Here is a 26,384-nt window from a genome sequence, read left to right on the forward strand (position 1 = left end):
CGACATCAGCTGAGCTGAGAAAGTGCAGTGGGAATTCCCCAAGCTTATGCAAACACCCCCACCGTCCCTCAACATACACGCTACTGCCACTAGAAAGGCACACTGCCCACACAAGGCATCTCATTACAACGTTCCTACTCTAATCCCCCTTCCAAAACATACTTATCTTCCACATCCAACTTGTATTTCAAGACCCATCCCAGGTTTCAAGACTCTTCTCTTGGGCCACCACTGAGGACTCCAGCCCTAGTTGCTATCCTCAGCACTGCAGCTCAAACACACCCCTATGCAGAGCATCAGTCTTCTCTCCTAAGTTGAAGTGTGACCTCTTGTGAAGGGGCTCAGGAAAGACATCGTCGTGCCCACTGTTCTGAGCTGGGGCCCCAAACTCACTTACTCAGACGTTCCCCCAAATGCTGGTTGCACCAACCTACACAGAAATGTGTGATGAGAGAGGAGTCCTTACCACTGCCCCTGGGAAGGGCCACTCCCGACAGAGCCTCCAGCACCGAGCTCTTGCCCGAGCTCTGGTCCCCAATGACGGCGATGGCAGGCAGGTCCAGGTCCTGCTCCACACCCAGAGCCCGCAGGGAGTCGATGAGGTCAATGCACGGACGCACCTTCTCCTCATACTGGCTGCTCAGGTTGTTCTCGATCCCCTGAGGAAGGCAGACATGGAGGATTCTTGTCATGGCCTCCAGGCCACGTTCCATCACACACAGATCCAGGCTACGATTTTTGCATGGGAGCAAGTCAGGTGAAATTTTGCTACTCTGCAGTGGGCGTCGCCCACTCCAACACCATTCCCCAGGGCTGAAGACCCCAGGCCTGTCATCGTGAGAGCTCAACGACCTCCAGCTCTTTGCCCCTAATAATGGAAACTGGCAACACCAAGGAAGACCCAGAGTAAGGGAAAAGATTAGCCTAGAGGTGAACGTATCCCACAGTGGATGCAAGTGACGGGCAGGTTTGAGAAAGATACAATGAGCTCATAAAAACTATGGGAGGAACTTCCATTTCTGGCCATGATGGAGTAAGAGGGGATAGATTTTCCCTCCCTCCTGGATACAAAGAAAACTGCCCAAAATATATGAAGGAGAAAAAAAAAAACCAAAAAATGTTTTTCACACATTTGACAAGAGGCAGCATGGGGCTGTGATCCTGAGAGAAGGGAAAGACCCAAGTTGAGCCCTGAGACGTCCAAGCTTACTACTGGGGGCAATTTCCAAACTGCAGCATAGAGAAGGGCAAAAGAAGGTGGGAAACGTGGAAAAAAGGGAGGAAAGAACAGAAGTTTGAAAAGGCAACTAACAGAAAGGGAGAAAATGTTTGGATACCACGTATATGATAGAGCAAATATCCAGAATATATAAAGAACATTTACAACTCAACAACAAAAAGAAAACCCAATTAAAAAATGGACCAAGGATTTGAGTATACAGTTCTTCAAAGAAGATAGTCAAATGGCCAGTAAGTGTATGAAAAGATGCTCAACATCAGTAGCGATTAAAGAAATGGAAATTAAAAGTACAATGAGATAGCACTTCATACTCAGTAGGATGCCTATTATTTTAAAAAAACCTGATAAAACAAGTGTTGGTGAGGATACAGAGAAATGGGAACCCTTTGTCGTTGGTGGGAATGCAAAATGATGCTGCCATGGGGAAAAACAGTATGGTGGTTCTTCAGAAAGTTAAACATAGAATTGCCATATGACCCCATCCCCATAATTCCACTCCTAGGTAAACCCCACAAAAATCTGAAATCAGGGACTCAGATATTTGCTCACCGATGTTCATCACAGAATTCTTTACAACAGTCAAAAGGTGGAAGCAACCCAGATGTCCACTGAAAGACGGATGGATAAACAAAATGTGGTATATCCATACAGAGAAATATTACTCAGCTGCCAAAAAGAAGTGACCTGCTGGTACGTGCTACAACATGGACGAACTTTCAAAAATCGTGTTGAGGGAAATAAGCCAGACACAAAAATATTGCATGACTTATCTTCTATGAAATCCTTAGAATAAGCAATTTCATAGAGACAGAAAGCAGAATAGTGCTTACCAAGGATGTGGGGAGGGGTGGTAAGAATTGGGAGTTATTACTAAATGAGTAAGAATTTTGGTTTGGGTTAACGAAAACAGTCTGGAATTAGATGGTGTTGAAAGTTACACAGTGTTGTCAATGTACTTAATGTCAAATAATTGTCCGCTTAAAATGTTTAAAATTATTTTTATGTTATGTATGTCTTACCATAATTAAAAAAATTTGTAACTAAAAAATAAAATAAAAAAATAAATGGTAAAAACAAGTAAAAAGAAAGAAAAATGTACTAGGCAAACACTAATTAAAAGAATGCTCAAGTTGCTATAATAATTCAGACAAAGTAAACTTCAGAACAAAGCAGGTTACCAGAAACAGAGAGGGACATTTCATAATGATAAAGGGACCGATTCTCAAGATAATTTTCACATTTCTAAATGTGCATGTTCCTAATAAAAAACTTTTTAAATACAGAAGAAAAACCTGATAAAAGTGGAAGGAGAAACAGACAAATCCACATTATAGTTGGGGATTTCAACACACCTCTATGAAACTGACAGAATAGTTAGAAATTCAGTAAAAAAAGAAAACTTGAACAACAGTATCAATCAACTTGACCTATTTGATATTTACATAACCTTTGCCTCAATAACCTGCTTTTCAAGTGCATATAACATTCACCAGGACAGATGATATTCTGGGTCTTAATGACTTATGTCATTAAGTCTCAAAAACACAAAAGGATTGAAATCATGCAAAAATAGGACCTCAATGGAATGAACAAATCAATAACATAAAGATACCTGGAAAATCTCCAAATAATAAAAAAAAGTAAACAATGCACTTCTAAATAACATGCAGATCAAAGAAGAACTCACAAGGGATAGCAGAAAATATTCTGAACTGAAAAAAAAAGAAAATATAATTTTTGGGATGGAGCTAAAACAGTGTTTACAGGGAAATTTTTAGCACTCAACATTTATGTTAGAAAATAAAAAGATCTAAAATCAATGGTCTATGCTTCCTCCTTGAAAAGTCAGAAAAGAAGAGCAAATTAAACCCAAATTTAGAAAAAGAAACAAATAATAAAAATAAGAACAGATCTCAATGAAATAAACACACAAAAAAGAGAAAAATCAATGAGGAAAAAAAGCTGTTTCTATGAAAAGAGCAATAAAACTGCTAAACCTCTAGCCAGAGCAATCAAGAAAACACAGAAAGACACAAATTACCAACATCAGAAACAATAAAGGGGGCATTGCTACAGGAGAATAGTAAGGAATATTATAAGAAACTTCATGCCATTCAATTCCACAGCTATAATGAAATGGACAACACCAACAAACTAGGTAACCTAGATGGAATGGACAGATTCCTGATACATACAAACTACCAAAACAGACTCAAGGAGAAATAGAAAATTGTAATGTGCACAGAATAAAATAATTGAATCAGTAATCATAAACCTCCCAATGAAGAAAAGCCTAGGACCAGATGGCTTCAGTGTAGAATTATATCAAACATTTAAAGAAGAATGAACATGAATTATTTTCAAAATCTTCCAAAAAAGCAAAGAGAAGACTTCCTAACTCATTCTATAGTACAGAATTATCCTGACACTAAATCCAGACAAAGAAAGATACTACAAGAAAAGAAAACTACAGGTCAATATCCCTTATGACTATAGATGCAAAAATCCACCACAAAATACAATCAAACAGAATTCAGCAGCATATTAAAAGCATTATACACCATAAGCAAATAGGATTCATCCCCAGAATGCAAGGATGGTTCAACATAAGAAAATCAATTTAATACACCACATTAATAGAATGCAAGGAAAAAAAAATCACATGACCATCTCAATTCATCATAAAAAGCTTGTGACCAAAGCCAATACCCTTTCAATAAAAACACTCAATAAACTAGGAATAGAAAAGAATTTCCTCAACACGATAAAGGCCATGTATGAAAAATCCACAGTTGACATCATACACAAGGATGAAAGATGGAAGGCTCTTCTGCTAAGATCAGGAACAAGACAAGGACACCCACTTTACCACTTCTGTTCACTGTAGTAGTGGAAGTTCTTGTTGGAGCAATTTAGACAAGAAAAATAAAGAAATCTGGATAGGAAGAAGTCAAATTACCCTGTTTGCAGATGACATGATATTGTATGTAGAAACTCTTAAAGAATCTTCCTCCTCAAAACTATTAAAGCTAATAAATGAAGTCAGCAACATCGCAGGGTACAAAGAAAACACTCAAAAATCAATCTGTTATGTTTCTATGTACGAGAAATGAATACTCTGAAAAAGAAATTAGGAAAACAATTCCATTTATAATAGCATTAAAAAGAATAAAATACTTAGGAATAAATTTAACCAAAGAGGTGAAAGACTTGTATTATGGAAACTAAAACAAACTGATGAAAGAAATTAAAGAAGACCTAAGTAAGTGGAAAGACATCCCATGTTCTAGGACTGGAAGACTTAACACTGTTAAGATGACACTACTACCCAAAGTGATCTACAGATACATTGCAAATGTACCAAAGTCCCAACTGTGATTTTTTTCAGAAATAAAAACCCCATCCTAAAATTCATATGGAATTTCAAGGGATTCTTGAGCAGCTAAAATGATCTTGATAAACAAGAACAAAGTTGGAGGATTTATACTTTCTGATTTAAAAATTTACTACAAATCTACACTCAAAACAGCATGGGACTGGGATAAGGATAGACTTATAGATCAGTGGAATAGAATAGAGAGCTCAGAAATAAACCCTCCCATATATGGTCAACTGGTTTTCAACAGTTAATTGATTTTAGACCATTTAATGGGGGGAAAGGACAGTGTTTTCAACAAATGGTACTGGAAAAACTAGGTATCCACAAGCAAAAGAAAGAAGTTGGACCTGTATCTTACACTATATACAAGAATTAACCCCAAATGGATCAAAGGTCTAAATTTAAGAGCTAAAACCAAACAACTTTTAGAAGTAAACACAGGGGAAAGTCTTCATGACCTTAGACTTGCAACGGTTTCTTAAATATGACACTAAAAGCACAAGCAACAAAAGAAAAAACAGATAAATTGGACTTAATCAAAATTAAAAACTTTTGTGTATCAATGGCCACTTATCAAGAGAATGAAAAGATAAACCCACAGAATGAGAGAAAATATCTGCAAATCAAATATCCAATAAGGATCTAGTATTCCAAATATATAGTGAATTCTTGTAACTCGACAACAAAAAGACAAATAATCCAATTTAAAAACGGGCAAAGGACTGGAAAGGACATTTCTCCAAAGAAGATATACAGATGGCCAATAAGCACATGAAAAGGTGCTAAACATCAACAGCCATAGGGAAATCAATAGCCATAAGGGAAATATAAATCAAAACCATAATGGGATAGCACCTCACACCCACTAGGATAGCTATTATCAAAAAAATGGAAAATAAGTGTTGGCAAGAATGTGGAGAAATTGGGACCCTCATGCATTGCTGGTGGGGATATAAAATGGTACAGCCACTGTGGAAGGCACTTTGGCGATTCCTCAAGAAGTTAAACATAGAATTGCCATATGATCCAGCAATCTATGTACTAGGTACGTATTCAAGAGAAATTAAAGCAGGGACAGGGACTCAGATACTTGTTTGTACACCAATGTTCACAGCAGCATTATTCACAACAGCCAAAGGATGGAAACACCCAAGTGTCCATCAACAGATGAATGGATAAATAAAATGTGGTGTATCCAGACAATGAAATAATATTCAACCAAAACAATAGATGAAGTCCTGATACATGCTACAATGTGGATGAACCTTGAAAACATTATGATAAGTGAAATAAGCCAGACACATAAGGGCAAATATTGTATGACTGCACTTATATGAAATACCTAGAGCAGGCAAATTCAGAGAGACAGAAAGTAGGTCAAAAGTTACCAGGGGCTGACGGGGGGAGAGGATGGGCAGTTATTGCTTAATTAGTAGAGAGTTTCTGTTTGGGCTGATGAAAAAGTTTTTGGTAATGCATGATGGTGATGGTTGCACAACATTGTGAATAAAATTAAATGCCATTGAATTATATACTTAAACATGGTTAAAATGGCAAATGTTATTATATATATAATATATATACCACAATAAAACTTTAAAAAAAAGAATAAAAAGTCTTCAAGAAAAAAGGACAAATTTTATGCTAAGTATAATTTACCAGAATAAAAAAAGGTAAATCATTGAAGAGAAACAAACTACCAAAGTTCATTCCGGAAGTAAATAAACTGCATAGCCCTATGCCTAGTAAAGAAACTGAAATTATGATTAAAACCTCCCTTCAAAGGTGACTGGAGGAGTCCAGGTAAAGGACTCCCCATTCCAGCCAAGCTGGAGCAACACAGAGTCGATTTATCATCTTGCCTGAGACAACCAAAAAAAGAAAAAAAAAAAAGTGGGCATCAGGCAACAAAGGACTGTCATCCCAACGAAATGGGAACCAAAGAAGGCAGGTCCTAGGGTTGCCTCAGTTCACTGTCCAGAGGAAGATTCAGGGCTGCCGGGCAGGTAAAGGGATCTGAAGCAGAGCCCCTCGGACTCCTGGAGGTGAGGCATGGAGTTGAGGGTCTAGGTAGACCGAGGCAGCCAGGGGTCCCAGACTGAGTGCTGGAGAGGAAGGAGTGGGTGAGAGAACCCCGGAGGTCTCCACCAGTTGCCTCTCGGGTCTTCAGCAGAGTACCGACAAAGGACTTGTATCCACAATATATAAAGCACTCTCAAAACTCAACAACAAGAAAACAAACGATACAGTTAAAAAATCCACAAGAGATTTGCACAGACACTTCGCCACAGACGATACCTGGGTGGCCAACAAGCACAGGGCAAGACGCTCAGCAGCACTCATCTTTGGGGAAATGTTTGAAATTAGTGAATTTTGTTGTATGTTAATTAGATCTCAATACAGCTGATTTGAAAAAAGATGAAAATAAATCTAAAATCACATCACACATGGAAGGTGTAAATGAAAATTTCAAGTGGTTTCTTAGAATCATGACCAAAGCAATATTGCCCTGTATAACATAATTTTAAAATAAAGAAATATAAACAAACAATGAAAACATGCGGTACTTCCACTATAAGTGCTCTCAGGCAAAGAAGGGTGTAAAGATACAATTAGCTGCTCAGGGCTTTCTAAGCATAGTAATGCTTTCTTCCTCCTTCTCTCCATTGAGACACCTGTCTGAGCTTCTAGCCATGTTTCTTTAAAGAGAGGCCAGGTCCAGACTCACCTTTCCACCCCACCATCCTCCCCACCTGTACCTGATGCTATTTTCCAAAAGTGGGCTGACTGGGGCCTGGGAAGAAAATACGAAAAATTCCTTTTGTTTATCTTTTACCTCTTTCTTTATAATTCCTATTTCTGTGTATGCTTTATGACATACATAAATTTTACTAGACCTGTATCCTTACAGCAGCGTATGAATCTATGGATGTTTTGAGCCAGATAACAACCAAGAGTTAAGAATTGACAAATAATTACGAATACTGAATCATTATATAGACATTTCTTTTTTTACTTTCTAGTATATGAGAATAGCTACAGAGAAATACCTGCAATAACTGAACTATAACCTAGCTGCCTTGATCTCTGATCATGATTGCATAACTATACAGCCTTTATCCCTTGTGATTATAAAAACCTTATGATTGGCCCCTATTTGTACCACCAATCCTGTTTTTCAACTTGAGAGTCTTATGATAACTAAAGACAGCCCCTAGTGTTTACTAACGAAGGAACTTCAATCAGCCCAGAACTAACCCATCCCAATTCCTAAACCATCTTACTAGATGGAGCTGGATATAACCAAAATTGGCTGCCTGACATCACAGTAGCTTAAACTCTAAACTAAAAGTGAATTAAACCTCATTATAATACCAAAAATTATGCCCATCCTCATACTAAGGCCACCATCTTCTTCCATATGTTCTGTGATTAAGTATGTAATCAATCTGCACATGCCCAATAATCAGATCATCTCTGTCATCTCGAGTCACTCTACTCATTATCCTAAAACCTGCCCATCTTTTGATACCATAAAACTATCAGTTAGTAAAATTCAGGGAGACATTTTTAAGCCAATAGGCCATCTGCTCTGCTGCTTCACACTTAGCAATAAACTCTTCCTCTCTTCGAAACACGGTGTCTCAGGAATTGGTCATTTGGGCGCATCAGGCAGAGAGCCCCCTGCTTTCGATTGGGATGAATTTGGCAACTCTGGCAGGACCAGGTTCCTAAGAAGTGAGTCTGACTGCCTGAGATTCTGGAGCCCTGGCAGGACAGGTGAGCACAGTGACCGAGTCTTTTGTAGCCACTGGCCCCTTTTAGTCTAGAGGCTCAGCAACCAGGTTCTTCTCTGCTCTGCTGGCACTCCAGACCCTCAGCACCTTAAAAAGCTTCAAAGAGAGAAACCGTTCCCAGTTCCAAGTGGGCCATCTGATTGGGTGAGTGGGCCTCCAAGGTAAAAGTAGATCGGGAAGTTAGTACAGCGGTTCGAGTCCCCTGGTCCTGGGCTTGAGGCCTGGGTCCCACTTCCAGAAAGATCCCCTTTGCTCTGACCTCTAAACCTTTTCTTTTTTCTCTCTGTTGACTATACTCCTGAAAAACAACTAATCCAGCAAACAATTGGCATTTAATGAATTTAGCTGTTTAATGTCTGTTTAAATTGTTAGCGGGTGTGTTACTGCATTTGTATTGTTCAGGTGTCCCTGACTGGTTACTGACTACTCAAATTCTTTAAAATAGGGAACTCTGATTCTAATGGCATTCCTGAATGTAGCCCTTAGGGCTGTATGTGAGAAATTAGAAAGATTTTAGTTATGAGCCTATGAAAAATTACAAAATATAGTTTATTTCTGTAACACAGTCTGGTCTCAATATGATTTAGAATCAGGAAAGAAATGGCCTGAAAATGGTCCTATAGAAAAGGACAGTATATTACAGTTAAGAGTTGTTCTGCAAAAGAGAGGAAATGGGATGAGATGACGTATATTGTATATTCAATCCTTTGTCTCTCTCAATCCTTTGTTTCTGTTTTGCGTGCATCTAACTTTCTATTTATGTCTGTCTGCTTGTTTTAATAAATATTTTCCTACCTACAGATAGTAACAGCAAATTAACAAAAAAATTCTTAAAGAGCTCTATTTGAATTTTAAAGATAAATAAGTGCATATATATACATTAGTACTCCTGGAGTCTCAGAGAAAAAGGGAAAAAATCTTGAGGCATGAGAGTTCAAGGCCTTTAGTACTTGTAATTAATTTAAACAAACCCTGACATGAAAGGAAACCCCCCCTGCCTGGAATTTCCTGAAGGCAGCAGAGTGCTGCCTCCAGAAAGGACAGAGTTTTCCAATTGTCTTGGTCACAACTTTAGGTGAAATAGATCTAATAATTAAAAGAAGGGCATAAGAACTCTCATCAATACTGAGGCCATCTTAGGGGTCTTAAATCCCGCCGCCCTCATTTAAAACTTTCGAAACCCAGTTCAATAGACCAGGCCTCATTTCTTTCTGTCTCACATATCCCTGCTCCCAGGGCCTCTTAAACCTTGGCCAAATATGAATGAACCAGTCAGGGCAGCTCTGGGGAAAGGGCTGAGTGCAGAAAGATGGGGGAGGTGCAGGCTTATCTCAGAATTCTTTCTACTGGGCATGGAGATTAGCAGTGATAGAAAGAATGCTGGGGAATAGGCCAGGTTTGTTCTGAAAGAATACCCCAATTAAATTGTTCTTTCTAATGATACCTTTGCAATGGTAACTGCAATAAATCATCATTAAAATATAAACAACCTTGAGATAGCCATAATTAAATGAGATCTAATTGCCAATTTCAATAAGTAAAGAAAATGTGCTTGAGAGCTATGGAAAAGGTTTCCTGGATTTCTGCTTATGACAAATTAAACATTTGTAGTGTATTTTCCAGAGCTTCACAGTCAGTATACTTTTAAAGTTGTTCACAATTTTAAGATGCTGTGAAAACAATGAAATTTTTTAACCTCCAATAGAAAAAAAGGCAAATACAGTCACAAAAAAATGCAGGGACAAAGTCTAGTCCTATTCCTGTTTCTATGACGAGTTTTTGAACTAAACAACCACAATTTTATTCTACTTAGCATTATACCCATTAGGATCTTTAAGACGGCAAAAAAATGTAAGCTTGCGTTTAATGAAATTATTATTTTGACAAACTTTAACTTAAAAATAAACTGCAGTTCAGAGAGAAAGATTTTTAAAATGCTAGGCCATCCAATCTCCTGCTTCATTCTTAGCAATACCCTTTCTCTCTTTGAAACCCGGTGTCTCAGGAATTGGTCACTTGAGCGCATTGGGCAGAGAAACCCCCGCTTTGGATTGGTATCGATCATTCTTAGTTGTGCAGGGCAGACCTGTGCATTGTAGGGGATTTGACAACACCCATTAGATGCCAGCAGCTCCCCTCCACCCCGAGTTGTTACAACCAAAACTGTTTCTGCACATCGCCCAATGTCCAAGGGGCAAAGCTGCTCCTGACTGAGAGCCGCTGTCTTAGAGAATGTGTGAATAAAAAAATTCATATAAAAGAAATAGTGAAATTTTTCTGCAGAGAAGGGAGCACCCACTGAAGAAAGGTTCGTGGCCGTGCAAGGAGCCTAATTAGGCTGTGGAACCCACCAGCAGCCTCCGTCTCAGCCCTCCTTACGAGCTCTTTCTGGTTTTGTTTCTTCATATCATCCATGCACAAGAGTTTATGAAACATGAACAATAATAAAGTGAATATACATGTACAGACCACTGAGGCTGAGAAAACAAATATTCCCAGTACTTAAAAAACTCTGTGGGCCCCACCCCAGCTGCCTCGCTCTACTCTTCCCCCAGCCCCTGCCCAGGGAACCTCCATCCTGAGCTGTGCGATAATCATCTTGTCACTTTTCTTTTCCGTGCTGCCACCTATAAATCTTTCCCTGAACAAGAGGTTGCTTATTGTTGCCTATTTTGGGGACTTCGTGTAAATGGGATCACACTGTGTGTTTCTTCTGTATTTGCTTCTTGGATTCAGCATTGCATTGGAAACTTAATGGCTCAGCATTTTGGCACACGTCACTCTGGTTCCTTCATTTCACTGCTGTGTGGGAGTCTCCTGCGTACTCATTCCACTGTGTGCGGACACCTGAGCTGTTGCCAGGTTTTGCGGTTATAAACAGGACTGTGACGAAGGCGGCTCCCTGATGTGCAAGCATTTCTCACCGACAGAGGCTCTCAAACCTCAGCTCCCAGCGGACTGCTAACAGGAGGGCCCGTTAGAACAGGGACGGGATAGCTGCACCTGACCCAGAGTTTCTAATTCACTAGGCCTGGGGAGAGGCGGGGAGCCTGAGAATTTGCATTTCCAACAACTCCCCAGGTGATGGTGGTGCTGATACTGCAACTAAGCACTAACAAATATAATTATAGTCACTGAATCATTATCTAAATGCTTTCTTTCTGATATATTGTGATGTAGTCAGAAGCAATTTTCTGTAACTGTTATAACTCGCTGAACCATGACCCAGATGACTTCTTTCTTTGATGATGATGCTATATTTTATAACTCCATAAACTTTATCCTGTAACTGGGCAACAACGAGATTAAGCTGGCACTGGCCCAGTATGTATTCCCTTATCTTGTTTCGGAACCCTGAAGTCTGATACTCCTGTGTGTAGCTCCTCAGCGTTTATTAATGAAGTAAAACGAGCCAGCCCAGAATCACCAGCTCTAATCAGTCAGCCTGTACGTGACACATGTAATGGCCTACACCTCAAACTCCAAATGAGCTAAGCACGTAGTTCATCTGTGCACGCCCAGAGATTAGACCATCACCAACCTCATCTTCCAAACTGCCAGCCTTTGTTTGAATGCTATAAAACACTGAACATGTCTCCAGTTCAGGGAGACAGATTTGAGGAACTGTCCTCCTGTCTTCGCAAGGCTCGTCTTTGCTAAATAAATTTTTTTCTTCTCAAAATTCTGGTGTCACTTAATGGACTCTGGTGCATCGGGTGAGGACTCACTTTTGAGTGATGACAACACTGTCAGCCTGGAGACCAGACTGTGAGAACCGTTGCTATAAGGTCTGCACCTAGAGGCGGAACTGCTGGGTCACCATAAGCATCTTGGCTCAACTCACCTGGAAAGGGCCAGGCTGCTTCCAAAGCTGGTGAGTGTTTTCTGTGTCATGTGACAGCTACCGCCAGGTGGAGATGTTCACGGGAGGGAAGGCCAAACTGGCATATTAGGGTAGTGGAAAGATGGGCAGACCATGCCACTTTTCCATGACTTTCAACATTGTTCTTAATATTGTCCACAATATTGTTTAACATTGTTTGGGGAATTGGAGTCAATCTGAAAGAGGCCTGGTTTTAAAACATACAACAGCAATAAGCTGAGCAATCTCTAAGTGTCTGGCCTTTGCATGTGTTTAAGCCTCTCAACAGCCACATGAAATAAATACTATTTTCATCCTAGGGTTACAAAGCAAAAATAGCCACCCAAGACTATACAGCCGGAAGTGTCAGCGCTGGAACCAAATTCAGGTCTGACTGATTCCAGAGTCCATGTCTGGCTCCCACAAAAATTACATCTTCGTTCTGGCGGATCAGACATCACATGGGTTCCTTATGGAGCTAACGTTGTAGTAAAGCCTCGGAGGGTTTGTGGCATGAGGCAGAACCCTGACTTGGGCAGCTGACGGTATGGTGCTCCTGGGCTCCAGGCCATTCCCTTCGTGAGCCTGGCTCCTTGGCCTACACTGCATTCCCAATCAGTCAGCGCGACAAAATGTTCACGCTGGGTTGTGAGACGATACCAAGTAGAGAGAGCGAGCAAAAGGTGAGCAAAGCAGGCCTGAAATGGACGCAGCTCACGTCAGTGTGGACGGTGATTTTCAGACAACTTACCATTTCCTGCCTTTTTTTCTCTGGTAGGCATACGTCGTCAGCATTCCCATTTAGCACTGGAAAACTGTCCAATGCAGAAGCGGAATCAGGATTTTCTTTTTTCACTTTAGAATGAACCATCTTCTCCCTTTTTCAGTTAAATCTAAAATCAAGCAGATTGATATTAACAGAAATTGAAAGCTGGGTATGTCCAAGCATGGCTCCAAAGCTGTCACTAACAGGGAAGCCCCATGAGGACAGGGCCTGGAACACAGTGTGAGCCCCTTAACTCTTTACTGACTAAAAGAGAAATTAGAGGAGGACCACAGAGGGAATGAATGTAAGGTGGAAAAAAATTAATGCTGCATCCAGAGTCTTCACAAAAAATCTCCCATGCCCCAAAAGGCTATGAAAAACCAGGTAGTTTCTCTCACAATTTTTCACTACCAGTTTAAATGGTTGCAATGGATGTGTTTAAAAAAATCTACATTTAAAAGTAAAATTGCCATCAAACTCCTTCAAATGTAGCCAACAAGGGAATCAAAAGACCATGCCAATTCAAATCTTTAGTTTTAAAAATAACTATTAACTTCATCATTGATAGCAAAAATACCACATCATTGCAAGGTATTAATAACAGGACATGAGTATTTTATGAATGATTTTTCTGTAAACCCACAACTTCCCTAATTAAAAAAATACATAACTGAACTCTGAGTTGTTTTCGCTGTTTCTTTTGATCTTCAAATTCATATTTCCATTCCATTTTCCCCCATACGTATACCTTAATGGCATACATTTTATTCTTGAAAGCATTTAAATGACCACCTTATCACGCTTGTCTGCAAAGTCATGTAGGCATATATTTGAAATTCATTTTTAAAAGTTATTCTGAGACTGAAGGCTCTAGATGTTAAGTTTTACAGCATCCAGTATGGGTAAAACTAAATGCAAATGTGTTTCCTATGAGCTGAAATAGAAGTTATTAAAAAATAAAAGCACTAACTCACCTCCAATATATGCTTCTGTTACTTTTGAAGATGTAAGGTTGATTGGTCAGATGGAAACAGAGCACTGTTTTCCTACCCCTTCCTGAAATCATGCAAAACACAAATCAGAACAAGTCCCAGGCAAATAAATGAAAGTACTCCCCAAGGAACATTCCCACTGCTGAGAAAGGTGTTTAGAAATACGGATCAGCCAGGGAAGTCTCAGAGCCCTGCTCCGGTTTATGCTGCCTGGATTTCGGGACATATCATAGGCACCAATATTTAAAACCACCCCTTTATCACACCTTGAGGTTTACCTGCCTCCAGGGTGGCACATGTTCAATCTGGAATAGGAGGGAGGGGATGCACATGTTTCGTAAGGTGGGAAAGGGCAATTATGAATGGCAATTAATTCTGAAGGTACTTGTGGAATCGGAATCTGGAAATTTATTCCCTAAGACTCTCCATGCCTCTGGAAAACCTCCTGTGCCCGGGACTCCCAGCCTCGCTGAGGACCTCGGCTTCATCTGCCTCTCTGGAGTGCCACAGCCTTCTGAGGCGCGCTGTGCAGGTGGCCTCACTGTTTGCTGACATCACCGGGTCACCAGGGCTTGCACCCACACGACCTTGGGTTCAACTTGAGGACTTTCTTAGTATTTTCCCTCCCCCTGTTTATTTCATAAAGTGAGATTCCCTGAAAGCAAGATCTCATGGGTGTTGTCTAAAACCTAAATGTTTGTGCCTTTCTTGGATCATCTTTGGAAATGAGTTTGGAATGCAGAAGCCTGGCAACCTCAGGAATTACAACCAGCTTCTTGCTCCTTCCTTACACTGGGCATCCAGCTGGGTGGGGCTTTCCCTGTAACACTGAACAGAGAGGACTCCCCAGTGTTAGCCTTGGCAGAGTCACCAAACTGCCCAGGAAATGCCTAATCCTTGGTGCAGCCCTCTGTGTACAAACAAGGCAGCAAGGAAATCCAGCCTACCCTGGGCCTTTCCCTTTCCAGCTCTCCGTTTCCCTCGTTACTGCACCCGACCCCCTAACCCTTCGGTCAGTGCAGTCGTCGTTGATTTGTCTGAGGGGGGGGGGCGGCCGGTTGCTGAACCCTCGGCTCTCGGCGTTGCTCGGAGGGTACCGGCGGCGGGGGCTCTTTCCCGGAGGCGAGGGCGAGGCGGGGGACTGGGCCCGGTCCCCGGCGGAGGCGTGCAAGGTGTGGAGGGCGGCGAGAAGGAGCAGGCGGGACACGGTTCTTTGAGGGATGATGAAACCAAGAGAGCTTTATTAGGGGAGAGCACCAGCTTATATTGGGCGCTTAGGGGGCGGGGTAGCTGTAGAGGTCAAAGGCTTGGATTGGTTCAGAGAGGGCGCGGAGGTTGATAGACAAGGGGCGGGAGTAGTTCCGGTGACTGTGCATGCGCACTGGCGGTGGGGGAGTTGCTCTGGCAACGGGGAGTGTCCAGGCGAGATAAGGGGGTGGGGAAAAGGCGGTTCCCTCCGGCAAGCCTCTCCCAACAGTAGTATTTTGGGTGAGGAAATGGGGCCTGCCTCCGGCCTCACTTTCCCAGGCCCGGGGAGCTGTGGAGGGCGCTGTCGCCCGTGCCCACCACCCTCCCCAGGGGCTGATCAGGTCCCCCAGCCCAGGCCCGCCAAGTCAAAGCACGTAATCAGTGTCCCGCAGGTCAGGTCATTAGTTGGCCCGCAACTTACCCATGGGTGGGGTTAATGTGCCTTAAAGAGAGGACTCAGTCTTCTCTCACTCCTCAGGTTAGGGTTAGGGTTAGTGTGCCAGTTTGAATGTATTATGTCCCCCCAAATGCCATTATCTTTGATGCAATATTGTGTTGGCAGATGTATCAGTGTTGATTAGATTGTACTTCTTTGAGTGTTTCCACGACTGTGGGTGATGGTTCTAACTGGATAATTTCCATGGAGGTGTTACCCCACCCATTTAGGGTGGGTCTAAATTAAATCACCACAGCCATATAAATGAGCTGACAAACAGAAGGAACTCAGTGCAGCTGAGAGTGACATTTTGAAGAGGAGCTACAGCCAAGAGGGACACTTTGAAGAATGCACAGAAGCTGAGAGAGTAGCTGCAGATGAGAGACAGTTTGAAGACGGCCGTTGAAAGCAGACTCTTGCTCCAGAGAAGCTAAGAGAGGACAAACACCCCAAGCGCAACTAAGAGTGATGTTTTTGAGGAACTGCAGCCTAGAGAGGAAAATCCTGGGAGAAAGCCATTTTGAAACCAGAACTTGGAGCAGACGCTGGCCATGTGCCTTCCCACCTAACGGGGGTTTACTGGACACCATTGGCCATCCTCCAGTGAAGGTACCTGATTGTTGATGCATTATCTTGGGCACTTTACGGCCTTAAAACTGTAACTGTGTAACCAAATAAACCCCCTTTTATAAAAGCCAATCCATTTCTGGTGTTTTGCATTCCAGCAGCATGGGCAAACTAGAACAGACTTTGGTACCAGAGAAGTGGGGTGCTGGTGCTGCTGTGTTTGCAAATACCAGACATGTTGGAACGGCTTTTTAAATGGATAAGGGGAAGGTTCTGGAAGAATTGTGAGGAGCTTGATAGAAAAGGCCTAGACTGCTTTGAAGAGACTGTTTGTGGAAATACGGACTCTAAAGATACTTCTGATGAGGGCTTGAGCAGAAATGATGATGTGTTGTTGCAAACTGGAAGGAAGGCGATCCTTGTTTTAAAGTGGCAAAGAATTTGGCAAAATTGAGTCCTGGTGTTGGATGGAAGGGAGAATTTAAAAGCAACGACCTGGAATATTTAGCTGATGAGATCTCCGAGCAAAATATAGTAGTAGCCTGGTTCTCACTTGCAGCTTATAGTAAAATGTGAAAGGAGAGAGATAAGCTGAGAGATGAACTCTTGGTTTCAAAGAAACCAGAAATTGATGGCATGAAAAACTCTGGGCTTCCAGGAGGTGAAACCCCAGAAGCTACAGCCCAACGTGAGGATGTAACCAAACATGGAACCCAGCTGCCATTTCAGTACAAGCCAAGATTGGAGAAGGAGTTAAGCAGAAAGGATCTGTGGAAAGTCCTATTGCCTCATGGCTTTGACCCCCAAGTGCTTCACACGAGGCCAACAGAATTTTTGCGAGATCTTTATAGACAGAGATGCTGCTGGTCTGGACTGGAGGAGACAGACAAGGAACAAATTGAAGGAAAAATTTCTTCAAAGACAGAGCCCTGGAGGTTGAGGTCTGGAGTCAAGAGGCCTTGGGCTGGGAGAGAGGAGTGGCCCCCACACATGGAAAGGGTGAGTTTGCCCTGGAGGTTGAGGGTGGGCCTTCCACCTCGATGCTCTGGAAGAGTTTTGCCACCCCAGGCCCCAAAGAGGGTGGAGCACATTCCCAGGGAATTGGGGAGAGCCTGGCTGCCACCCCACTGTTCTGAAGGGGTTGAGCGTGTACCCCGGAGATAGAAGGGAATCCGGGTGCTGGCCTGATGTTTGAGGAGGGTGGGGCCTAGAAGGTGGTCTCCCCAATGTGTGGATATGTTGGAGAACTCACCCCAGCGTTTGGAGAGGAAAGGGCTGCCACAAAGGCCCTTAGGAAGGGTTAGACTCCCGCTCTCTCAAGCCCCAAGGATGCAACATTGTTCTGTAGATGACTCTCAGACTTTGCAATCTAATGGAGTTTATCCTAAAGGTTTTAGGAACTGTTTTGGTCCTATAAACCCTGTTTTCCTTCCAGTTTCTCCTTATGGCAATGGGAATGTTTATCCTATGAATGTCCCTCCTTTGTATACTGGAAGCACATAACTGGTTTTAAGTTTACAGGTCCACAGTCAGAGGGGAATTTTGCTTTTGGACAGACCACACCTGTAACTGATTTAATGGGATCTTGTACTTAACTATTGTTACTGAAATGATTTAAGCTTTTGTGATATTGTGATGGGATGATTGTATTTTGTATATGGAAAGATGATGTCATTTTGGGGTCCAGGGGGGTGGAATGTGCCGGTTTGAATGTATTATGTCCCCCTAAATGCCACTATCTTTGAGGTAATCTTGCGTGGGCAGACATATCAGTGTTGATTAGATTTTAATTCTTTGAGAGTTTCTATGGAGATGTGCTCCACCCAGCTGTGGGTGATGACTCTTATTGGATAATTTCCATGAAGGTGTTACCCCACCCATTCAGGGTGGGTCTAAATTAAATCACTAGAGCCATATAAATGAGCTGACAAACAGAAGGAACTCAGTGCAGCTGAGAGTGACATTTTGAAGAGGAGCTACAGCCAAGAGGGACATTTTGAAGAATGCACAGAAGCTGAGAGAGTAGCTGCAGATGAGAGACAGTTTGAAGACGGCCATTGAAAGCAGACTCTTGCTCTGGAGAAGCTAAGAGAGGACAAATACCCCAAGTGCAACCAAGAGTGACATTTTTGAGGAACTGCAGCCTAGAGAGTAATGTCCTGAGAGAAAGCCATTTTGAAATCAGAACTTGCAACAGACGTCGGCCATGTGCCTTCCCAGCTAACAGAGGTTTTCTGGACACCATCCTCCTCCAGCGAAGTTACCGTTGTTGATGCATTACTTTGGGCACTTTATGGCTTTAAGACTGTAACTGTGTAACCAAATAAACCCCCTTTTATAAAAGCCAATCCATTTCTGGTGTTTTGCATTCAAGCAGCATTAGCAAACTAGAACAGTTAGGGAGAGGAGAAACAGCCCAGGGGCAGCAGGCATGTGCCCCTCAGGCCCTGCTGTCTGTGTGTGTGAGGTGGGGGGGGGGGGGGAGAGGGGCTGAAGCTACTGGCTGTCCCTGGGTGCCCAGATTCCAGAGCGTGGCTTCCAGACCCACGAGGGGCAGGGATGGGAGGTAGGATTCAGGACCCGACCTTCAGAATCCATAAGGACCACTGTTCTAGTTTGCAATTGGATACCTTCATTGAAGGATGGCCAATGGTGTCCAGAAAACCTGTTAGCTGTGGAGCACGTGGCTGGCGTCTGCTCTAAAGTTCTGGTTCCAAAATGGCTTTCTCCCAGGACATTACTCTCTAGGCTGCAGTTCCTCAAAAATGTCACTCTTAGTTGCACTTGGGGTGTCTGTCCTCTCTTAGCTTCTCCAGAGCAAGAGTCTGTTTTCAACGGCTGTCTTCAAAATGTCTCTCATCTGCAGCTCCTGTGCTTTCTTCAAAGTGTCCCTCTTGGCTCCTCTTCAAAATGTCATTCATAGCTGCAGAGTCCCTCTGCCCCTCAGCTCATTCATATGGCTCCACTGATGAAGGCCCACCCTGAATGGGTGGGACCATGCCTCCATGGAAATTATCTCATCAGAGTTATCACCTACAGTTGGGTGGGGCACATCTCCATGGAAACACTCAAAGAATCACAGTCTAATCAAAACTGATATACTGGGGGGCAAGATGGCGGCATAGAGAGGAGTGGAAGCTAAGTAGTCCCCCTGGAACAACTACAAAAAACCAGAAACAACTAGTAAATAATCCAGAATAACTGCGGGGGGACAAACGAGACCATCCATTCATCATACACCAACCTGAATTGGGAGGAATGCCCGAGAACACAGCATAAAATCTGTAAGTAAAACCTGCAGAACCAGGTCGGGAGACCCCCTCCCCCATAGCCCGAGCTGCAGAGCCGCGTGGTGCCACAGAGAAGCTCTCTCCCAGAAAGCGAATACAGCTCAGCTGAGCTCCAACTGGGGTTTTAAGTAGCGAGTGTGAACTGCTCACTACAGGTACGCATCCCCAAAAAACAGACAGAGGCTTTGGGTGACGACTGACCTAGGAGAGCCGAAGGGTCGCCTTGGACTGGGTCTGAAGGGGACTATCTGTTTCTTTTTTGGCTCAGTGGAGAAAGCCCCAGTCATTTTCAGTTTCCAGGGCTGTGACTCTGGGAAGGGTGGAGACACCACAAGCAGAAAGCAAGACCATTGAAATGCTAATGACCTCCACCTGGGGGGGTCTGTCTTCTCTAGGAGGAAAGGGGTGGGGCCCTTTCCATTCAGAACCAGACCCCAGAGCCTGGGGGAACACGGCCATACCTCCTCACACCAGTCAAGAATTATAGGCTAACAGGCATCACCTGCTGGGCAGAAAAGCACAGTGACCCAAGGCATCAAAGGGTGGAACAATTTTCTAAGACACACCCTCAGGGAAACCAGATACTGAATATTTCTTCCCTCTGGGACCTGAGCCTGTTCTGGTCTGAGAAAACCTGATTTGGATAACCAAGGAAACCATGCCTAGACAACAGAAAATTACAACCTACACTAAGAAAAACAAAGTTATGGCCCAGTCAAAGGAACAAACGTACACTTCAACTGAGATACAGGAATTTAAACAACTAATGCTAAATAAATTCAAAAAGTTTAGAGAAGATATTGCAAAAGAGATAGAGGCTGTAAAGGAAGAACTGGACATGTATACGGCAAAAATCAAAAGTTCAAAAAACCTACTAGTAGAATCTATGGAAATGAAAGGCACAACAACACAAGAGATGAAAGATGCAATGGAAACATACAACAGCAGATCTCAAGAGGCAGAAGAAAACACTCAGGAACTGGAGAACAAAACACCTGAAAGCCTACACGCAAAGGAGCAGATGGAGAAAAGAATGAAAAAATATGAGCAACATCTCTGGGAACTCAAGGATGAAACAAAGTATAATAATGTACGTATCATTGGTGTCCCATAAGGAGAAGAGAAGGGAAAGGGGGTAGAAGCAATAATAGAGGAAATAATGAAAATTTCCCATCTCTTATGAAAGACATAAAATTACAGATCCAAGAAGCGCAGAGTACTCCAAACAGAAGAGATATGAAGAGGCCTACGCCAAGACACTTAATAATCAGATTATCAAATGTCAAAGACAAAGAGAGAATCCTGAAAGCAGCAAGAGAAAAGCGATCCATTACATACAAAGGAAGCTTAATAAGACTATGTGCGGCTCTCTCAGCAGAAACCATGGAGGCAAGAAGGAAGTGGTGTGATATATTTAAGATACTGAAAGAGAAAAACCACCAACCAAGAATCCTGTATCCAGCAAAGCTGTCCTTCAAATATGAGGGAGAGCTCAAAATATTTCCTGACAAACAGACAATGAGAGACTTTGTGAACAAGACTCCTGCCCTACAGGAAATACTAAAGGGAGCACTACAGGGTGATAGAAGACAGGAGTGTGTGGTTTGGAACACAATTTTGGGAGATGGTAGCACAACAATGTAAGTGCACTGAACAAAGGTAACTATGAATACGGTTGAGAGAGAAAGATGGGGAGCATGTGAGACACCACAAGAAAGGAGGAAATATAAAGACTGGGACTGTGTAACTTGGTGAAATCTAGAGTATTCAACAATTGTGATAAAATGTACAAATATGTTCTTTTACGAGGGAGAACAAGCAAATGTCAACCTTGTAAGGTGTTAAAAATGGGGAGGCATTGGGGGAAGGATGCAATCAGCATAAACTAGAGACTGTAACTAATAGAATCATTGTATTATGCTTCCTTTAATGTAACAAAGGTGATATACCAAGGTGAATGCAGATAAGGGGGGGGATAGGGGAGGCATGTTAGACACTTGACATTGGTGGGATTGTCTGATTCTTTATTCTACTTTGATTTAAGGTTATTTTTCCTTTTGCTGCTTCCTAGCTGTCATTTTTTTGTTTCCTCTTTCTTTTGCCTCTCTACGTTCTTTGAGTCTCCCTCCTGCCTTGTGGAAAAAATGTAGATGCTCTTGCTTCGTATGAGCAGAATGTTCAATTAGGATGAACTTAAATGTTTGGAAATGAACAGGGGTGTTGGTAGCAAGATGTGAGAATAACTAACAGCGCCGAATGGTGTGTGAATGAGGTGGAAAGGGGAAGCTCAGAGTCATATATGTCACCAGAAGGAAAGTTGGAGGTCAAAAGATGGAAATGTATAAAACTGAATCCTATGGTGGGCAATGTCCATGATCAACTGTACAAATACTAGAAATCACTTCATGAACCAGAACAAATGTATGACAATACAATTAGAAGTTAATAATAGAGGGGCATATAGGGAAGAACTATATACCTATTGCAAACTATATACTACAGTTAGTAGTATTTCAACATTTTTTCATAAACAGTAACAAATGTACTATATCAATACTAGGAGTCAACAATTGAGGGGGGTTGGTTAGGGATAGGGGAGGTTTAGAGTTTCCTTTTCTTTTTTTCTTTTTTCATCTTTCACTTTATTTCTTGTCTGGAGTAATGAAAAGTTTCTAAAAATTGAACAAAAATTAAGTGTGATGGATGCACAGCTGTATGAGGGTACCCAGGGGCAAGTGATTGTACACTTTGGATCTTCGGATAATTGTATGGTATCTGAACAATCTCAATAAAAATGGAAAAAAAAAAAGCAAAAAACTGATACATCTGCCCACACAAGATTACATCAAAGATAATGGCGTTTGGGGGAGCATAATACCTTCAAACAGTCACAACCACCTATTAACGAGACCTTAGGAAATGCCTATGGTGCGGAGATTCTGCAATTTACTGACATAATCCAGTCGATTCTTAAAAAGACTCCTTACAGAATTTAGGTTGGCTTTTCTCCTGAAAGGGTTTTTACCTTCCAAAACCCAGTGGCATTTTCAGCTTTTATGATTAAAAGGGCAGGGCATCTTGGACTTTAGACCGAATGAACTGCTGGATACGGAACCACACTGGATTGGGGGGGCTCGGGCTCGGATGGGGACAGGAAGTGCGTCCTTAGGGGAGGGGGCGGCGAGCCTGCCTCCAGCAGCGCGGAACCAAAGCCGGGGCCGCCCGGGGCCGCCAACTCAGGGGTCAGCATCATCTGACCCTGCTTCCAAGAAAAACAAGATTTCGGATCCGATCAAATCATCCCGAGGGTCCCCCATGCGCAGCTCAGCGGTCAGCCGCGGGGGTGCGGGGACAGCTCGTCGCAGCTGCCTGGGCTCCTTCCATCAGCTTCAAGGACTGTACGCGGCCCTGCAGCCTCCCCCACACCCCCCAAACTCCCGATCGTCTCCGCAAACTCCAGTGGCCCCGGGGGGTGAGTCCGCCCCACCCGGTCGCGAGCTACCCGGCAGGAGGCCCCCGGACGCTTCCTCCGCCCCCGGGACCCGTCTCCTCGCGGGCCCGGCGGCCGGGGCCTTTCTGCGCATGCGTCCTCTCTCCGACCCGCGCATCCCGACAGCGCCGCCGCGGCGGTACCCAGGACATCTTCCCGAGGCTCCCCGCTGGGACCTCCCTTTATTCAGCAGCGTCACCGAGGCTGCCTTGTGCTCGCGCCTCCAAGTAACTCCCCTGACTGCCGGCTTGTCCAGTCCGCACTCGGTGGCAGGAGAGGCACCCCGATTATAATGGCGAAACTTTCTCAGTGCGCTCCCCCGTTAACCGGAGGTCCTCGGACCCCCTCCCCAACGCCCGCCCATCCTCTCCACCATCCCACCTCCTGCATCAGAAAAGCCGCCTTCGGGCGGGAGGGGTAGGGGCTGTTTCGGATGGGACACCCCTGAGCCGCAGCAGCTGGGTGGTCTTGCGGGCCGAGCCCCGTCCATCGCAACCATCGCTATTATTTTTATTGCTATTGCTAGCAGCGGAGAAAACCCCCCGCCCGGCCATGCCCGCACCCCGGAGCGCGGGGCTCCGCAGCCTGCCAGGCAAACGCCCCTCTCGGGGCTCCCCACGCCCGGGCTGCAGGGTCTGCGGACCCCGGGGGCGCGCCACTCACCGGTCCCTGCGCTGCAGCCGCGGCACCGGCGTCCTCGCCCCGCCTGCGCCCTTTTATGCAGCGCCCGGCACCGCGCCCGCCCCCAGCCGCGAGGGGAGGAGACTTCCAGAACTGAGCCGGGCCGCCGGGCTCAGAAAACGAAACTCAACTCTTCGTCAGCTTCCAGGGGGCGGTCCCTGCTCCCGCCGTCCGCTCGGCGCGCGGGGGCTGCACCCTCGGCCTCGGGGACCCCTCCCAACCCAGCAACACCGGGTTCTGCGAGTGTGGGCCCCCGGCCCGCAGCGGCACCATCTCTGGGACCTTGTGGGAAACCGGAACCTCTGCCCCTCCCCAGATGAGCTGAATCATAAACTCTGGGGCCGGGCCCAGGAATTATTATTATTATTTTTTTATGTGATATATATATGAAATTTGCCATTTTAACCATTTTAAGTGTTCAGTTCAGTGGCATTAGTTACATCAGCAATGTTGGGCTACTGACCCCACTTGCCACTACTAAAACTTTTTTCATCACCTGAAACAGAAATTCTGTCTCCCATCCCCTGGAAACTTTTAGTCTACTTTCCGTCTATATGAATTTGCCTTTCTAGATATTTCATATCAGTGGAATCATACATTTGTCCTTTGGTATCTGGCTTATTTCATTCAGCATAATGCTTCCCAGGTCCATCCGTGTTGTCACAAGTATCAGAATTTTATTCCTTTTTATGGCTGAATATTATTGCATTGTATGCATATGCCGCATTTTGGTTATCCACTCATCTGTTGATGGACACTTGGGTTGCTTCCACATTTTGGCTATTGCGAATGATGCTGCAATGGACATTTGTCCATCTGCTTGAGTATCTGTTTGAGTCCCTGCTTTCAATTCTCTGGATTATATACATAGGAGTGGGATTGCCTGGTCATACGGTAGTTCTGTGTTGACTTTAACCTCTGCCCCAATAGCCAGGAGTTAGCCCAACCAGGACTCCTGGATCTAGCCTTGAACCTGGATTTCCCATTAATGCCGGGTCTTCCAGAGCAGAGGCAGTTGTAATTGGGTGCCTTACATTCTTTCTGATGGCTCACTGGGATCATTCCAGAACCAGCAGGGATTCTGGAACATTCTCCATGTAAAGATCCTTTAATGGCAGCCCTACCCTTACCCCATCCCACCCCACCCCACATGCATACCCTCTCATCTTCCTCCTTTCCCATTTCCCCTTGTCTACTTCAAGGCTTCATCAGATTTCTCCAGGACAGAAATGGGCTGAACTGGGCAAGCAGACCCAAGCAGGCCCTCCTGTGGGGCTCCTGAGCCTGGGCTATGGGCTTTGTGGGTGGTGAATAACACTTCCCTTTAGAAGGGGCTGGCACTGAACCTCCATTCTACTTAGTTCAGCTCAGAATCCCTGACACAGGACCCTGTGAGACACCTGTGATAAGGGAGGGTCACCTCCCCCATACATAGGGTCCAGAAACTTCCCCAGCTCCATGTGGTTCACAGCCCCACACCTGTATTCCTTCCATCCAGGCACCCTGAGAAATTCCACTGTCCTGCTCAGGCCACCTGTAATGTCCCCTGTCTATGCAGTTGTCCTGACAGCTCTGACCAAGCCTGGACCACACCTCTTCTGGGCTCCCATGGGCCAGAGCTCAGGCCCCTGTTGCTGCATCTCCTTCGGCCTGGTGGCAGTTATGGATGGTGGGGGATGGATGTGGCCACCCCAGCAGGGCCAAAGTCTTACTCCAGTGCCTACTATGCGCCTAGCATGCCTACTAGATGCTCAATAAACGGGTGCTGAATTTGCACAGAGGTGCCCAGCTCCCTCAGCCTGCCTGGGGCTTCCATGGAGGCCTGGCCCTGGTCCTGTCCTCTTGGTAACGTTTCCTGCCACCATGAAAATGCATCTGCCAAAACACAACATGCAGGTTCCTGGCCAATCTCACTAACTCTCAACCCCTGCTGCCTGCAGCTGTGAGTGCCCCAGGGGTCTTTGTCAGTCCATTTATTTATTTATTTATGGTTTTTACTTAAATGATGATATCCTGGATGCATTATTCTGCAATTTTCTTTCTTTTTTAAAAAAATGTTTTTATTTTTGGATAAGTTGTAGGTTTACAGAAATACCGTGCAGAAAATACAGACTTCCTATATTGACACCCCTCCCAACACACACATGATTAACAACCTGCATTAGTGTGGTTCCTTTGTTACAGCTGATGAGAAAATATGATCCTAATTGTACTTTTTATAGCCCATAGTTTACATTAGGGTTCACCTGTGTTAGGGTTTTTTTTTTTTTAATTTTTATTCTAGTTACACACATAAAACCTAAAATCCCCCCTTCTATCCATGTTCAAATATATATTTCTCACTTGGCTTTAGTCAGTCTCCTTTCCCTCCGCCTCTCTCTCTCCCCGCCTCCCCCCCGCCCCCCGCACCCCTTCCCGTCGCTCGCGCTTTCCCCAGTCATCTCAGGTTCGGTTTCAGTTTCTTTTCTCCTCCTGGATTTGCAGAAAGGAAAGTCTTGGCAGCCAACCGTGCAGCAGCTGCCTGTGGAAGGAAGTGGCGTGGGGAGGAGGGGACGGCGCCAGGAGCGGCGGCCAGTGTCGGGTCCGGCGGCGCCTGCGCACTGCGCTCCCCGACGGCGCTGCCGCTGGGCGTCCTG

At 44.1% G+C, this 26,384-nt stretch overlaps 1 protein-coding gene across 2 annotated transcripts in view; it reads right to left on the bottom strand.

Moving 5' to 3' along the window:
• Positions 1–23,800, bottom strand: part of MX1 (MX dynamin like GTPase 1) — a 45,359-nt gene extending 21,559 nt beyond the window's left edge. Inside the window, exons 1-4 of one of the 2 annotated variants that reach the window (XM_037831449.1) lie at positions 23,731–23,800; positions 14,019–14,100; positions 13,030–13,171; positions 467–659 (exon numbers count right to left, since the gene is read on the bottom strand). In XM_037831449.1, coding sequence (XP_037687377.1) covers positions 467–659; positions 13,030–13,149 — 313 coding nt within the window. In that variant the 5' untranslated portion in view covers positions 13,150–13,171; positions 14,019–14,100; positions 23,731–23,800. Of the gene's footprint in view, positions 1–466; positions 660–13,029; positions 13,172–14,018; positions 15,070–23,730 lie in introns of those variants that run through there. The other variant, XM_037831445.1, reaches the window with a different exon arrangement.
• Between the last annotated feature and the right edge of the window lie 2,584 nt (positions 23,801–26,384).

This window comes from Choloepus didactylus, chromosome 1, assembly GCF_015220235.1.
Source record: "Choloepus didactylus isolate mChoDid1 chromosome 1, mChoDid1.pri, whole genome shotgun sequence".
In the NCBI taxonomy this organism is placed as follows: domain Eukaryota; kingdom Metazoa; phylum Chordata; class Mammalia; order Pilosa; family Megalonychidae; genus Choloepus; species Choloepus didactylus.